Consider the following 17915-nt stretch of genomic DNA (forward strand, 5'->3'; position numbering starts at 1 on the left):
GATATGCCGAGATTGTATTACTGTATTTAACACTGTAATGTCGTCAAAACTCTCTTATGCGTAGCCATAAAAGGTAATGCCATTATATTGTCACGGCAATTCACGAATAGACGGGTACACGAGTGCACGATAAGCGTTGTGAAGGCGAAGCTGGAAGATCAGCAAGTTGAGGAAGCTCAAGTTGAACGACGCCGGTTGCATAGTCAATGAGTGTGGCATGGGCCGACAGCAAATTGAGTCCGAGAATGACGTCGTTGGGGCATTGCCTGCGAACCGTAATCACAACAGATATAAGGTGACCGGCGATGGTGATGCGATTCCGATGACTGCGGGACTTCTTGCCTCAGCGACGCGACTACTACCAGTAGCGGCGGGGGTAAGTACTTTCTTGACGCGGCGACGAAGTTGATTATTCATCACGGAGATTTGTGCTCCAGAATTGACGAGTGCGGCAACAGTTAAGCCGTCAACGTCAAAGTCGATCAAGTTTCGTCGTGTCGGCAATACGAGGAGAGGATTTGAGGTGGAAGTCGAAGATGCGCGCAGCGTCACCTCTAAGAGCTGCATCCCTTAGTTTCCCGGTTGAAGGTTGAGCGGCGATGTCGGACGTCATCGTAGGCGCGAAGGAGACCACGGACGGCGCGCTGGCGGCGAACGGGAAGGTGACCTCGGGGCGACAGGGAGCGGCTGTGCGGCGTAGGGGTGGCATCGACGTTGTACGGCTCGAAAGGCTGGAAGCGGCGGTAGCTATCACTGTTGTATGGCTGGTATGGCTGAGTGGGCTGAAAACGGCGGTAGTTATCGGTGCGGCTAGCAGTGTTAATCCGGGTTAATGGCGACACCCAACGGTTGTTGCAATGGTGCGCGACGTGACTGATGCGGTGGCAGTGGAAACAAATCGGCCGATCATCTGCCGTCCACCATTCAGCCGGATTACGAGAGCGTGGATAGAACCGTTGTTCCGGGGCGGTGATCTTGGGCGAGGCGGCGACCTAGAGTGTAGGTCCGTTGTCCGAGACTGAGTAACGGTGCAGACGGCGAAACCCAAGTTACCGAGTTCCTCCCGCACAATGGACTGGACCAGGGAAACGGCCGGAGAAGAGCAGGAGCAATTGCTTTGATTTCCCGACGGACGATTCGTGTAAGTTCCGACGGCGGCGACGACTACAGACTATAGAGGCCAGGCCGTCTTCGCATGATGACGTTGGAGTGGTGTTCGGTAGCCGAGCGAATGACACCTCGCAATGCGCCGGCATTCTTCAATAATTGTGTTGATGGTCGTGCAATTCCGGCACAGTAATAGGTTGTACGCATCGTCTGCGATTCCCTTCAGCAGGTGATCAACCTTGTCCGACTACAGCATGTCCATGTCGACTTTACGGCAAAGAGCCAAGACGTCCTGAATGTAGGATATGTATGGTTCAGTGGACGTCTGAGCGTGGATGGATATCTCTTCTGTTGCGGCTGCCATTCGACCCATGGGCTTCCCAAACAAGGCGCTAAGTTTTTCCTTGAAAGCGTCCCAACTTCCAATATCCGCCTCGTGGTTCTCGAACCAAAACGTTGCCGTTCGTTTGAGATAAAACAGCACGTTCTCCAGCATCAGCGTTGGGTCGGAGCGATTCATTTCACTGATGCACTCATAATCGACAATCCTGTCTTCGACGTCAAATTCATCGATACAGCAGAACGTCTCTGGGTTTTTAGGATGCGTAACGACGATCGTTGACGTTTTTGTCGGGGCTGGTGCAAGCGTCGTACTGGCCGGCGCAGGCAGCGTGGTCGTGGTCTGGTCTGCCATCGTGATGACACCGACTCCACGACCACAGCGGAGCTCCATTGTACGGCGCTCCTTCTGGTGCCCCGCACCTCCACAAAATTGTCACGCAATTGTATATTACAATATTTACATTCTGCTGCTACCGCAGAATTGCTGACAGCATGTCACGCGACATGTCCCGTCTTCTTTCTCTTCGTGTAGTAAAGCGGTTCATGCTCATATGCAATGCCTCGTAACAATATATAGTATTAATCTTGTAATATTTGATAAGTAACTTTATTTTTTTACGGCATTTTCATTAAATGTCTTCAATAGCAGCTATGCCGCTATGACGCAATAGCAGCAATAGCAGCTATGTCTTCAATAGCAGAGAAAAAAAATACAGGTGGCACGCGTGCTGTGTTAGTGAAGATCAAAGTGTGGCTTTTGTGAAATATTTCAATGTAATGTTGTTTTCATCTTAACACAGAAATAAGGGATATGTTTTGGTGCTAAGGACACATGAATATGGCACTTAGCTAAAAACCTGGGTGAACCCATTGCTCTGAATAATAGAAAGTGCTCAATTGAGGCTCACCAGTGTAACGCGTGCCGTAATAAAAGGAAGGCTATAAATTCAAATGGGTGTATTCAGGTGCGATTGCGACGCGATCTTGTGCCAAATATTCTCACTTAGGTTTCATTTGCGCTGTCCATTTGTGCATATGTGTGCTCTGCATATGCGACCTGATGTGAGCTGGCGCTGTAGACGGCTTGGCGCAACAAGCATCGACCGGCAAACGTTAATTTGTTTTCCATCGTGAAGTTGGCCCCGTGAAATGTAGATGGTGCTGCCGTCCCTCCACAAGCCACAAATAATAACAAGAACTTGGTGGCGCAACCCACCACCCCGTTCGAAAGGAGACGCTCATAGCATCTATCCATCCATCCATCCATCCAGCCGCCATTACAGGCCGTATGGGCTTCTATGGTAGCTTCGCTACCATTCCTACAAATACCTTGGCATGCGCGACCAACCATGTGATGATGAACGAACGTTATCAGTATCTCGTGAAACGTCAGTGATTCAGCCCGACTCATTTACCTGACAAGCGGCCGAATATCAATAATAGGGCCGCGCGCCAGAGTTATCCCCAATGTCAATCCAAATAGGTCGCAAACCTTTGGGCGAAAACCAGCTCACAACAAATTGCCACCGACATCAGCAAGGATGGTTATGGGAGCAGCGATTGAAGCGCGACTATAGGGGGAGCCCACAAAGAATTGGAAAGAAAAAATCACCTTTTCAATAAAACGACACACAGTTCGATTCATCGAACGAAAATAATATTTCTAATCAATTTTTTTGCTACGCATGGCGAGAAAAGAAAGCACAACTGTATTTTACTTCTTCATTATCAATAAATACCTCTTTGCAGCGGCAACCATAGGAGGGATCTTTGAATGCTATCGCGTTCCAATCTTAAAGGCGAAGCTTAAGCATCCTCCAATTTTTCTTTTATTTTACGTCTGCTATTTCAGAACGTTTTAGTTTATTTCCTGAGTTAGAACGATCCCTACGCTGCGCTTTATAAAATTTAATTTGATAACCCAAGTGTCAGACGGGTTATCAAATTTGATAATGCGCGCGTACCGTATCGGTAAGCTCTTTCTGAGGCGGCCAACAGTCATTGCACTTATACACTTCATACACACTGAAGAATGAGACCATATACTGAGTTTAAGAGCCGATTAAAGGTGTTTACCGTCCATCTGACGATGATGACACTTGTGCTGCGGTTGTTTATGTCCACGTTCTGGGGAGGTAGCTTGGGTTCTGAAACATAAGCAAATCGTTTTACAATTAGTGTAACTTCAACGACACACGGATCCACTTACTTCCACAAGCGGTTCGGAATCGGGTGACATTTGCGCCGTATTCCCTGAAATTTTTGTCTTGATCAATGACCAAGACATGGAGATCATAGTAGGTGCCACTGCGGAGTCCTTTCACCACTGTGGCGTACGTCTTCTGTGTGCCCACCGCCTTGATGGTCTTGGTGCTCCAAGTTTCGTTTTCGGCCTGTATTGATGTTTGTGTAGCAAGTCCTCAGTCATCGAACACAACAAGGCTCGTTTCGAAACATCAAGTGGACTATATCTGCAAAGCTCCACATCATAACTTCAGATTTACCAAACAATATACTTATGTTGTGTTATATATTCTTCTCTTTAAAGACATAGAGGTAGAGCACTTGAGACTCCACTTTATTTTATTACAAAAATTAATAAAAAAGAACGAAACTTATATACATAACAACGTCGCAATAACCCATGTCATGCGCCAACTAATTTACAATATATGCCCTTTGTAGTACTATTGATGCAAAAGATCGCCACATGTTAAACGTAGTGTAGATCCTAACAAACAGCTCTGTTCAATTCCGATCACAGTGCAGTCACTTCATGCGCCACTGTACAGGACTAGCTATCGCAAACACTTGTGGCAACTCTGCATCCCCTAAAATTCCTTTAAGAAGATGCTTGCATATTGATGCAAAGACGTCAGCCATCATTTGATCTTTGTTAGTGTCGACAATCTTACAGCAATCAGTAAATAGAAAGACGCATACAAATGTCAGCGTTGTTTTTCTAATGCATTTTGTTGAATAAACCCTCCCTGCTTACTCCTAGAAATTGTAACTTACCTTATACCGAACCCAATACTCCAGAGGTTTGCCCTCACCCGCATCTACGCCGTGGCGCCAAGCACTAAACTTCACTGTTGCTTCTTTGTCCGTTACAACGCCTACAGCAGGTCCATCAGTCAGAAGAGGATAGCCTGAAATTTGATCATAGAAGGATTCCAGTGGCGATGACTACCGCTCTGCTTGTATGCTTTCAAGTTTAAAAAAAAATGTGTTTTTTTATTTTCTTGAGTTTCGCATCAAGGCTGTTTCGATAACGAATACATGAAAAGCTACCCGGTGTGGTAGCTCGTGAAAATGCAGAAGCCGCGCATTTGCGTGGGTGTACTTATTTTGGCAGTTCATCTAAGCTAAACGTTTAATTAAAGTAAAATCCGGGGTTTGACGTGGTGAAACCTGGATTTGTTCATGGGGCAGGCACGTCGTAGTAAGGGACCACCTGACCACCACATTCTGACCACATTCTGAACCACATTCTGACCACCTAAGGAAGGAAAGAGTGGAGAAGGAAAGGCAGGGAGGTTAACCAGTTCAGCACAACCGGTTTGCTACCCTACACATGGGAGCGGGATGAGGGGGAATGAAAGATGGGGAGGAGAGAGAGAGAGAGACTGACCACCTAAGGTTCTTAACGTGCACCTAAATCTAAGTACACTTTGCATTTCGCCCCCTTGAATATGCGGCCTCCACGGCCGGAGTCGAACAAGCCACCTCGAGCGCAGTATTGGATCGCTATTAGCCTCTGGACTACCACGGAGGGTATTCCGCTAAGCTTTATTCCTTGAGAGGAACATAGATGCGTCTGCGTGAGCTTAGGTGAATTCGATCAAAATATATTTGCCTTGGTGCGCATAAGGTGGAAAGAAAAATTATTGTTTTCCGCGCAGAATAATGCACATTTGATGCCCTGGATTAGAAGCGAGCCACCCGAAGAAAAGATAGCTAGTACGTAGTGAACAAGAAAACGAAATGTATCCACCAGTAAACACAGGCCCTGCTATACGGATGTGCAAAATCGTGCTGCCGGCTGTATCAAGCGCCGAGATACAACCAGGAAAGTATTGCGAAATATAGGCAAGGGGCACTATGGATTGAAGAGCTGTTCTACGCACTTCTAAATTTCGTGCTTCTGAGAAGCTTATCGCCAACACCAGACCATAAATTCCAACATAAGAAATAATGTCGCTGTTTAACGAAATTACCTAGAAGAATGAGGTGACCCGAGGGGCTGGGCATTCACTGGGGCACAGCCCTACGAAATAACAATGAAGCCCAAGAAAGCATAGAGAACCTTAATTCTTGTGTTTAATTGAAATGAAGAAATGATAAGGTAAATGCAATTAAGTCAAATTACAGTGCACGAAAAGATAAGTTGGCGCAGATGGGAGCCTCACCAACATCTTCCAGCATTACGCGTGTGGTCCTTTACCAATTAAGCTGCCGTGGTGGCCGAACTGCCATCCATTTTTGTGGCTCATTTTTGTTCACGTGCCCATGAAGAGGCCTGGGAGATTTGGACCATGCCGATCAATTACCACGGCCGTGGGCGTGCAACGTTCTTTATTCCTTTGGCGGCACCTAGTACGTGAACTTCGGAGCCGGCATCATCATTATCATAATCATTATCCCATTTATGTCTATTCCAGGACAAGGGCCTCTTCCAACGAAGGTCTCTCCCTCACGACTACTTTTGTTTTGTACCAGCTGGCGCCAATCTTTTGACAGCAAATTAGCTATTATATCACACCGCCTAGTTCTTTTCCGTTCTTCCCTTCGCTTGGCAGCAATTGCGTAACTCTAATAGATCGCTGGTTCCATATGTGTTGCGCAATAAATGTCCAGCGCAACTCCATTTCTCCCTCTTATTGTCAACTAGAATATCAGCTACCCCCGGTTGTTCTCTAATCCATACCATTCTCTTTCTGTCTATTAACGTTACGCCCATCATTTTTTGTGCCATCACACATTTCAGACAACTGAGCAATAAATCCACGTATTCTATCTCATGTCATCAAGATGCCTAAATTATTGGCATTCGCTATGCAACGAGCAAAAGAAAAATGAGGGTATGCGAAAGGATTGTATCTTTGGTATTCACTACCACACAAAGTAACAGACACTGAAGCTTCCCATTTACAGGGCTAAACTTATACACATATCAAATTATTCGAAAACTTGGGCGGGAACAAACGTGTGGGTAGCCTCACGAATTAAAAAGAGATTATGTGGTTTTACGTGCCCCAACCACGATCTGATTAAGAAGCACACCGTAATGCGAGACTCAGGAAGAATTCTGACAACCCGTGGTTCTTTAACGTGCACCTAAATCTAAATACAGGAGCGTTCTTTTATTCTTTGTATTTAACGAAACGCGGCCGCCGCGCTCGGGATCCCGATGATGACCTCGAGCTCGGCATGTGCAACGTCATAGACAATAAGCTACCGCGGTGGGCCTAAATGAGTGAAGCGCAGAAGAAAGCTATGCGCAAAATTTTTATTCTGGAAAGCATTGACATTGCCGGTACTGGCAGATTTCATGCTTTTCCTAACGAAACTCCAGTGGGGACCACGCCACAGGCTCGTGGTATACGAGTAATTGCCTTCGAAGGCTACAGCAATTGCTATTAGTTCGGTTTTGCTATTCCGGCTTTTCGTTGTTGGAGGTACCGAGCCTTTATCGTTTTAAGGGACTAAATTGAGAATATCCGTACAGCGCGCATACTAAGCTGTTTATGACGAGAATCAATAACACGTTTACTCTGCAATTCATATTGACGAAATGCAGCGTAGGACAAAATAACTTCTTCTTGGGCGAGTTGGTGTTTACTGAACATGATACTTAGTAGAGTGCAATACTCGAAATAAAAGACAACAGTGAAAGACGAGAGGAAAGGAGCGCTCGTCTTTCCTTTCCTCTCGTCTTTCACTGTTGTCTTTTATTTCGAGTATTGCGCTACTAAGTATCACGTGCAGCGTAGGAGTCTCACTTTGGTCGCAAAAAGGCGAATTTTTCCAGCCCGGGCGACACCGGCCACGGTCCTGCAGACATTGGCCTGTGTAGACTGTCACAGTACTCCTTCGTTTCGCAGAAGCATATGCGCCGCTGCTTGCAGTCGGCTCCGTATTGATGCGGCGGACATGCTGCGAAGAAAGATGTTGCACAAGATGCGAGAATGTTCACTCAAATATCATGCTAACTCTACCGTATGGAACACACTTGTCGAATGTGCGAATGAAAAGCAGCAGATATAATTCTTATACTGACCCAACCGCTGGGTATATTGAACATAATTGTGATTGCAAATGTCATTGCGAAGACATTGAAATGTCGGCCCAATTCGCTGCGATTCGAATGTCAGAGAGTGCTCAAAAACAGAGAAATTCATTGTCTCCGCTAACACTGTGCTTTGTCAATCTCTCGCCTTTTCTCTCAGAAAATAACGTGCGCTTTCGCGGTAACTTCAAAAAGGGGAACAGTGTTGTTGCTGAAAGCTGAAAAATGTCATTCGCATCTCGGTGGCAAAATTTATGCTACTTATTGCTCTTTCGCGCGTGTGAGGATGTCCCTCACTCGCATGGAAGGATCAAACTCTATTCAAGAAGCTGAATCGTACTGTAAGGAGTTTGTAGCGGTAACGTGGACAGCTAGTTGGCGCGAAGGTTCAAAGATGGCAGTAAGGTCGCGAGAGAGAAGCGAGAGCCGCAAGTGGTCATGGGGCCTGGAAAACAACGAATAAAGCGGCATTGACGAGACACGTTAGGCACGTGCTTCCTTCAAGACAAGCGAATGATTTCCCGCGATTGAAGGTGGACATTGTCATTTTTACAGATGAAGTGGCGCAGCAACTAATCAGCCTAGCAGACAGAGTGACCATTGAAACGAAGCAAGCCGCCACGGTGGCATAGGGCAATGAGTCATGCGCCACATTGACTGCATCGCTGCAGGCGTCGCTACCGGACTCTGAGCGAGCCTAAATGCTTGCAGGCAGAAGCTGATGAGTGCTGCACGCTGTGACATCAATTTGGAAGCTAGACAAGCAAGACACATTTGGCTAGCTAGCACTCAGCCTTATGACCTATAGTGGGCACCACCAGCGGCCTAACTCTGATAGGGCGTATCTGGTGATAGTGCAGAAACGGTGCAACCTTAACGTATACGCGCTGTTCTTTAGAGAAAATCAAAGCAAACAATATGCTTACGTATCAAACAATGCACCGCTCCTGGATGTGCGCGGTTGGGCTTTGTAGAACTGTGCACGAGACTCTCCAAGAAAAATAGGCGTCACTTGCTAGCCCCCTATGTCTATAGCTTTGGCAATGTGGCTGTGCAGCAAGGTTTTCTGCCAAAAATGCTAGGCAGAACAACGCAACGGGTGCTATGCGGAAGCAAACAGGAAATGATCACGGTGCACAGATCACGGTGTTTAGGCAGTGGTGTTTTTTGACAATTTTTATATCTGACATATCTTGTATATCATATCATTGCTTAGCAACGCATCTTTTACCTTCATAGTACACGTCACTAGTCATTGCCATTATCTTATTCCATGTAGATTTTGCGCACTTTACAGCGATTAATTTAGGCCCCTTTACAGCCACGTCACATCTACTTCTCTCAATTCATCACTTCACTGCGAACTAATACTGCCATGGCGCTCTTTGGCCATACCTGGCCCTTGCGCCACTAAACTCCAACAATCATAATCATAACGGTGCGCACTTCAATACCATATTGATGCTACGGCATATGGCGAAAACGCCTGGCCATTTACTAACCTGAATCCAATGTATTCCCAATTGAGGCCTACTCAATTGTCAAGTGACCGCAAAAGTTGCCAGAATCAATGAGCAATGAGGTTCAGTGCGGGACGGGCTTCGGAAATGCGACCGTTTATGTGCACCAGAAATATTTAGTAGGACCGAAACGGCTTGGGCCGGATTGTTCCTTTACTGTGATACGTTTATTCTTTAAAGGCGTTCCTTTTGATAGCTCTGTTGCGTAGCACAGTTCATAAAATACAAAGTAAGAAAGATGTATGTGGCGTAAGCATATCGATTGAATGAATTTATGAAATCATGTAATCTTTATTCGATAGGGTTATTTTCATTTGAACGCAAAACGCAAAATTAGACAAACACGTTTGATAGCGAAGAACAAGTTACGTTAACTTGGAGAGTTACTTTCTTTTTCTAAATAGCAAATACCACTTTATATGGTGATAATACCTTGTACAGAAATGTAACTGAAGCACATATATATCCGAAATGTGTTTGCATCTCGTATAACCAATACTTAGACGTCATGTAGTACTTGCATGTGCCCTATAGAATGCCCTGCCTTCAGCAACTAGGGTATATTTCTCACTTCATTGCACAATAATGTGCTGACATAAGCTACAGTGCCTGCTCAGTAGCAATAAATGTATGGTGTATGCGTCTAACTTCTGCCAACGAGTTTGCATACTCACTCTGGTTGCAGAAGGGGCCATAGAATCCTGTCCCACAGGAGCAGCCGTAAGGGTCCGGTAGGCACATCAGTATTCCTCTGCACGTCGCGTCCTTCTTGTCACGATTTGTGTCCGAACAACGACGTGCACAGTCTCGACCGAAATAGTCGTCACCGCAGGCTGAAAAAATAGAGAGTAAGAACAGTACTACTGCCGCAGCAGGAAAGAAGTCAATAACGAAGGGTTCGAGCCTGATGCCCAATAGGCTGCTTTACTTCTACACAGCGAAGGTATCGAGGCAACCGGTGCCAGCATTATTAGCTTAGCACTAGCTGAATAGCTTGGTAAAAGGTGCGTGGCATGCGCACACATTTGAAACAGCGAGACAAGTTTTTTGAGATATTCAGCAGGTCTGAACCTATATCGCTTGATAACAAAAAATCTCGTAAGAAGAAAGTCCCTGTGAAATGGAATTCAAAATTAACGTGCAGTATATAAAGATACGGAACAGCCGCCACCGTAGGGCTGCACTGAAGAGGAGGAAGACGACGTGTGTCACAGATTTAGGCAGAAGGCGAATAAAATACACGCAGCTTAAACGACTTTGAGGCGGGTCCATAGGGTCGGCAAGAAGAGGCACGTCAAGGGGAAGCGAGCCAGCTGAACAGTTAATGAGGGCAGAATGAGTGGCGTCGACATTGCGACGATGGTTTCCTCTGACCTTACACCTGCTCAAGCGGAAACTCTCTGCCGCGTCCTTAAAGGCTATCGCGACATTTTTTTTTCTTTACTTTGACAATCGACCATTAGGTCAAACGTCCGTCATGACCCATCGCATAAATACACCGCATGCCTAGCATGCACAGAAGCAGACTCACAAGATTGATAGAGACAACGCCGCTTTGTGGCAAACGAAAAGAACGTATCAACCCGACGGCTGCTGGAATCACTGTTTATTCATTGAACACCAGCTATGATTAACCGGACAGCAGAAAGTATGCCATCCGTTTACGCATGCTCATTACAACATGTGTTGTGTACGTAAGTAACAAAGTTAGCGTGTCCTACAGCGTGAACAAGGAACCCGTATGCGGTTGCGAAATGTCAATCTTTCTCCAGACTTCGTCTGTTACCATGACTGACTTCAAACAATACATATATTGAAAAAGCTCTACTAGGGTTTAAAAGTGGATATTTCAGCAAGATTTTAATGTTGCGAGTCACGCAGGTACTCCGCAGCATATGCGATCCGAAAGCAATGGTGCTCCCGCAGCTCGCTTAAAGTAACGCAGCAAATGGCGAACACAAAGGCCCAGACCGTAATGAGCTTGAATACTCGAGTAATTTTTTTTCGACGTGTCTACTGAAGAGCTACTGGTATGCGCAGTCTCCATAGTCTCGGTACTTTATACACGAAGGCTCACTCGCGAGAAAGAGTTGTGCAGTTGCATGGTTTTCCATTTTCACCACAATGCATCGTTTGCCATGACACCAGTGCAGAGTCACTGAAATAACCCCAGTAGCGTAATGCCGCACGTGAGCAAAATGTGCATTTGGAGCGTATTTTGTTTCTCAGTCGTCCACCATAAGAAGCCGTGTACTCACTTGCCTCGCAAAGCTGTCCTCTGAAACCAGGTGGGCAGATGCACTGGCCGGTGATGTCGTGGCAGACGCCGCCATTTTGGCATTCCGGGCACACGAAATTGCAGTCGGGACCGTAGATGCCGTGGGCGCAAGCTGGAAAAGGAAATTAATTTTCACGGTACTTTTCTTTACCTAAAGCCTGCGCGCCTTTCTTTTCCCGATCTATCCAGGTTTTCAGCGAACAACTCTTATTACCCCGCATTCTGCGCCAACCATGTCGATCGCGTTTGCAGTCTCCAGCAATGAACCTTCCTCACCCGTGGAAGACCCTCTCTTTCTCTTCCGCCTGACCACATGGCTTTTGGCATTTGTTCGCCCTCTGGCGGCAGTGCCCGAGACTGCTATGGGTGTATCCTTAGGTGGGCTTGAACGTGTTTCGGTGAAGTACCCGAAGCAAGCTGGCATCAGCCTTCGCAGGGGCGCTTTTCGGGCTGGTTTTACATGTTATTTTATGGCCAACAGAGTAGGTCACTACATTCGGGGATTGAAACATGGTTTAAATCCCCGGTGCCACGAAAACAATAACTTATTTAAATCATGCAATCGTAAGCTGGCTGGTTTTTCCTATCACTCATTCGCGAGCGTGTGCTACAGAGCTAATCGATTCTTGAGAGACCACTTGTTGGAGCACTGCCGTTGTTTGAGACGCAGTCCGGTATTCACGGACACCCGCATTTTATGAAAATGCAGGCGCAGAATTAGCAGAGAAATTATAAAGAAGTTCCACAATAAAAGGATTGGAGACGATTGTTATACCCGTGTCTTTTTAGCACATGTCGCTGAAACGGCTGTTAAAAAAAAACAGTCGGTGTATGTTTGCATTGTTTATATCATTCTTTGTTTCTGGTGGCCTTTGTCTCACTCCTAGACGGTGCTATTATGAGTTGTAGGTATGAATAAACTGGAATGGGTGGAGAAAAACCATGTACAGGAGGTTCTACAGAATTGCTTCAGACGACGCAGACGCTTAGGAAATAATATATTTGCACTAACGCATTGCATAAAGATTTTAATAGCACAAAATACACCTTTATGGTCAGCATTCCTAGATATTAAGCAAGCTTATAACAACGTAAACAGGGTATTGCTATGGGATATCCTCAAGCACGAGGTCATAAACGAAGATTTCTTGGAGATATATATCTCTTCCTTAACCCCCTTTGGGTACAAGAGAAATAAATGCATGAAAAAAAATGGTTTATTTTCTTCCTAAGTGCAAAAAATTATATATAGAATATGCATAATCAACAAAAAATACATATTTTTCTGAAACTATTTCAGTAATAGGGAGTAACACGAGTCAGAAAACTCGAAGTGGGCTTGAACCCAAGCCACCTATGACTTCATTTGGAACTTATACAGACAGCTCTCCTTATATGGGAACCGCATAGTTTTGCATCTTATTTTCCTCAAATTATGTGTGGGACGCCACTGTGGCTGGAGGTGTTGCGTCGGCGCGACTCCTCTGACCGTGCTTTAAAATAACGTCAGACACGTGCCAAACTTCTTCCACCTTCTGTGTTTTTTGCTCTAAACCAACAAATGGCGCTTGTTGCCTGTCATTCAGTGTTGATCAAAGACATTCAGCCGAAAACACTGTGCTCAATACCGAAACTAAGAAAACAAACTCAGTATGTTGCCTGCAAGCAACACTTGCCCATAAAAGGTTAATACAGTATAAACAATCCTGTCCTGGATATTACTGTTGTGTCGATTAGGTTTAGTCAGAATGAAGCACTCTGCTTACTTCAAGTTAACATCAGGGAAGACGGCACGCCACACTCAGCACTCAATCTTCCAAACTTGCATATTTGAATATTATAAAATATGTGCTCTGTAGTTTTGGCCCTGTCTTAGAGCGTACCGCGTCTGCTTCCCTGAGAATGGTTCATGTTTCTTCAACGGAGAAATTCGCTACAGCATAGCAGACAACTTCACGAAACTGGTTCGTGCGGTATAACTACACGCTGTTCATTGGGAGCCGACCGACGTGGCGGTAACTTGTAACACTTACTGCGCACGATGACTCGGAAGACGGCTCTGTTTTTGCCGGGTGATCTGGTGTTCATGCCATTCGCCACGTAGACACCGTTGTGTTGCAAGCCAGCTCTTTGTGCCATCCAGATGGAGGAGGCTGTACCTGTGCTTGAAAGTTTGTCAGTGGCGTTTCCGCGTGCATCCACTCTAGTCCAGGAGGACACGCGAGCCTCTTCGTAATCGCCAGGTACTGCCTGTACTTGAAGGGCCACCAATTCGTTTAGGCTTGCCGTTACTGTGTAGTTCAACGGCAGAAAATGTGGTCCTCCTGCACAAGCAAGCATATGACTAATAAGCCCGGTAGCTTTTTCTTTTTAATTATTGTTATTATCATTATTTTCCCAATACTGCGGACATATGTCCAAGCAGGGGTGAGCTACAACGTGAGTAGATACAATAAAAAGTTAACACAGAAAAATCCACATCGGGTGGCAAAAAGCACTAATGGTACAGTAAACAAATTATATCACGCGGGTGGTTGCTAGCAATAGAAATTTCCTGGTCAGGCATTCTAATCACTTATTTTTCCCGGTAGAATTGAATATTTAATAGAGTTAGTTCGGTGCAAATATTGGTCTATTTCACTGGCTGTGTTTGTGGTGGGAAACTGTGATTGGCGTATTTGGTCATATAGTCGTTCGGTTGTTTTCGAAGCTTTCGGATGTAAAGTTGGCGAAAATAATTTTGTCTGGCGGTATTTCTTCCTTCTGTTAGTGGTTGTAAGTTTGTTCGCAGCATACTACTTGGGCAATCGCGTCGTTTACAGCATTTATAAACAGAGCGAGCAGCTGAGCTTAGAAAACTTTCTACTCTTTCGGTACCTACAGCGGTGTGCGAATCCCGAACGGCACTAGAACATGCAAGCAAAGGTTTAATGTATGTTTTATTAGCGATTAAGCGTAACAAACGTACAGAGTCTCTGAATACAAATTTTAGAAATCACAGCTTTATTACGGGCTGAAGAGGTTACGTTGTCAATGAGAGGCATCCCGGACTGATTCCCAAGTACTTCAAACTTTCTAAATTTATAATTTGATTGTTATATACCCTGTCAAATTATTCTAGCCTTCGTGATTTGTTGGTAGTACACATGTGCAATGTATTGTCATAATTATTAAGCACGTTTCATTCGTTACCCAATTCAGTCAATCTATGAAAAGCTGCTTCCAGAAAAAGCTTATCGGAGGCAGATCAAATGGTACTAGAATACAATCATCTAAAAACAATTTGACGTACACAGGTGACTCCACAAGTTTGCCTTGATCACTAGTAACATAGAAACTCAAAAGTACGGGGCCTTATTTATTTATTTATATAATAATTTATTTGGATTCCCCAAAGAAAAATAGCTAGGGGAGGGGCTATGCCAGAGGCGCTCCTGGGAATGTCCTTGCAGCGTGTTCTGTTTTCTTTCTTTCTTTATTTTTTCTTTACTTTATTAGAAAGACGATCATGTCTTACAAGCCTAGACGTGAGGAGACACGCAACGCGAGGTCTACCGTACGGCATCAAGCAGATGTCCGTTCCATCAAAGGAGAATTGCCGTCGAGTTGTGCAAACCACCCTCCTTTGCTTGATCGAAGTGGTTGAACTTTTGGGAAGAGCCGCGGGTGCACGGTGAAGGGCAATAGTCCCGAGTCATCACTGTAAGACGACATGACGGGGACTGAAGAAGACCCCCCCCCCCCCCCCCCCCCCATTTCTTTTCGGGCGTAGCTTGTTTCACATGCACATCCGCGTCGTAGGTGGTTACTACGGTGAATGAAAACTTATGATGAAAATGGCGCAGCGTTCCAATCGGTGTCGTGCTGTTAATTAGCTTCACTGAGCAAATGTAGCTCCTTGTACCATATGTTCTGTAGTGATCGTATCATTCGAACACCAATTCTTTCCGCTGCCTGCTGGTGTGGTTAGGTCTTCACAGTTATTTACCCACGTCACCTTTTGCTCAAGGTGGATAAGCGCAGTGCGGAGGCCAACGCACTTGTCTAGAATGTGCTCCTGAGGGCCATAACATCCACCAAAGCATGAACCGACCACCCGGTTGAGATAAATCAATGGAAACTCTAAATGTAGTCATGCAAGCTCACATCCAGACAATTTTGTGCCACTTGTCATCGGAAGATATGGTCAACGCAGTAATCAGCACGTGGTTCGCGCGTTCTAGAGAAGTGTGTTGACCTCTGTACAACCTTGAGCAATCGCAGAGCCACGCGTCTATGCACGAGACAAACGGAAACAAGCGCGGATGTGAAGTAGTGACGCGAAAGCACAGCTAAACGACCACAGGTGCAGGCGAGGTATTTTGTGACTGCAATTTCGCTACACCCTGATGGTTCGTGTGCGCTCCACCTTTGGGATTTTCTTTGAGCGTAACTTCGAAGGTATAGTGGGTCTAGATACACAGCTCAAACTGACTCAGAGCTTTAAATTAGCAGGTTACGATTAAATGGGATATTTATATTTCTTTAAGGTTGCATCATTGTGACCTAACATCAGGAAACGCTATGCGTTCGTTAATGCGTGTACAGGGTGTTTCACTTAAAGTGGGCCGAACTTTAAAACTATGCAAATGCTACGTAGATAGACAGAACTAAGGTAATTTTGCTTGCCATCGTTTGGAGGTACCCCGATTATTTTTTGCAATCCGCCTAATTAGATATTTAGTCCTAATTAGTTAATCAATTTTTAAATATTGTCATTAGATGAAGGGTGTGAATGAGAAAATTGTAGAGCAACATGAAAAACTCCCCATACAGATTTATGTTGCTCAATAGGTGCTGCATAAAAGTGTTTTTCCGAGCGGGAAAGAAGCCCGCGAACACAGGCAAAGTACCTCGAGTAGCCAGTGGCCCGGCAATATTGCGTGTATTCGCGTGCTCATTTCATCCTCGGAAAAACACTATTTCTAGCACGCAACAGGCACTGTATCGCGAAATTTTTGTGTTGCTTGACAATTTTCTCTTTGACAATTTTCACCTCATTATAATATTTGAGACGTTGCATAATTATTTGAGAGTCATACATAACAGGCGTAATGTAAAGAAAAATGTCGCAGTTTCGCCCAAAAGGCAAGGCATCGATTGACATACCCAATTAGTAGATAGGTAATTCTTACTAAGGAGAGTAGTTATATCAGCCGTATACACTTGGAAAGATTCGCTTTCTAACTGAATTAACAGTCATGGTGTCAGTGCGCACAAGTAAAAATGAACTCATTACACTCGATGACCGCGGACACTCTCTGTCAAAACGCTGGCGTGAGTAAGCGCGACTGCAGCAGCGAGCGAAGTGACATTCATGCTGCGTAATCGCTTTAAAGAAACTGAGCGGCGAGCAGACAGCGCGCAAAAAATGTATGTGCGCGCTATGATCATTTTCATGATACGATGTGGCGACGGCGCTAAGTAAGCAGTTGCTAGCAGTTCCTAGCGGAGTAGAAGCTGCACCCCCTCCCTCCCGCACTTCCGCCCCGATTCCCCCCTTTCGCGCTCGAGATTGAGCCGCGATCGCCAGTTCCCTTGCGCCCGGTCGCGAAATACGCAATTGGTGCCGGAGCACAACGCCGACCCCCCCCCCCTTCTTTCCTTCCATTCCCCCACGGCCTTTCGCGCGACGGAAGACTGCGTGTTTGCTGGCCGCCTTCCTTCCTCGCGCGCTCCAGATTGAGCCGCGATCATCGGCTCCCCTGACGCGCTTTATCGTCGTTGGACTTTATACGGAACCTCACGGCGACGCCGACGATGATGGTGATGGCAGAAATGCGCTTGGAGTGCTCATATAATTGTTGTCGCAATAAAATAATCTGCGTATCTCCAACCGAGGGCAAACAACATTACCTTGGTTGTGCCCAGCTACGTGACATTTGCTATTTTAACCGCGGAGCTGTTTAAGCCAGCCGCAATGTGTGCCGCCTACCACTGCGTTGCCTAGCAACCACCTCGCGCGCTATGCTCGGGAGAAAGAGAAAATGAGAGCGAGAGAGAGTGCACGCGTCGTGCGCTATGCTTGGGAGAGAGAAAGGGAAAATGAGAGCGCGAGAGAGAGAGAGAAATTGTAGCAGCACCAACGAGGCAACGCGCAACCGACCGCATCCGCGCTTCGAAGTTTCCGCGCATTAGCGCCGAACGCTCGCGGTGTCCGTGACTGCAGCAGGCGCCTCTGGCGGCGGCTCGGCCGAGCTCCCACCAGCTGCGCACTCCTGTGCATGCGCCGTCATGTCATCCTGTCACTGCTCGTACACTGTGCATAGCTTTCGCCACACTTCCCCTACGTGTGCTCGGACTGGAAGTACTTTGCGAGGCGTTCCCCGATGCCACG

At 46.0% G+C, this 17915-nt stretch overlaps 1 protein-coding gene across 1 annotated transcript in view; it reads right to left on the minus strand.

Moving 5' to 3' along the window:
• The window catches only part of LOC119433867 (receptor-type tyrosine-protein phosphatase T-like), an 87750-nt gene extending 77662 nt beyond the window's left edge, over positions 1–10088 (minus strand). Inside the window, 5 exon segments of the mRNA XM_037701147.2 lie at positions 3526–3596; positions 3659–3842; positions 4468–4601; positions 7455–7608; positions 9936–10088. Of these exon segments, the coding sequence (XP_037557075.2) occupies positions 3526–3596; positions 3659–3842; positions 4468–4601; positions 7455–7608; positions 9936–9956 (564 nt within the window). The 5' untranslated portion in view covers positions 9957–10088.
• Positions 10089–17915: the final 7827 nt, after the last annotated feature.

The sequence above is a fragment of the Dermacentor silvarum genome, chromosome 11, assembly GCF_013339745.2.
Source record: "Dermacentor silvarum isolate Dsil-2018 chromosome 11, BIME_Dsil_1.4, whole genome shotgun sequence".
Classification (NCBI taxonomy): Eukaryota; Metazoa; Arthropoda; class Arachnida; order Ixodida; family Ixodidae; genus Dermacentor; species Dermacentor silvarum.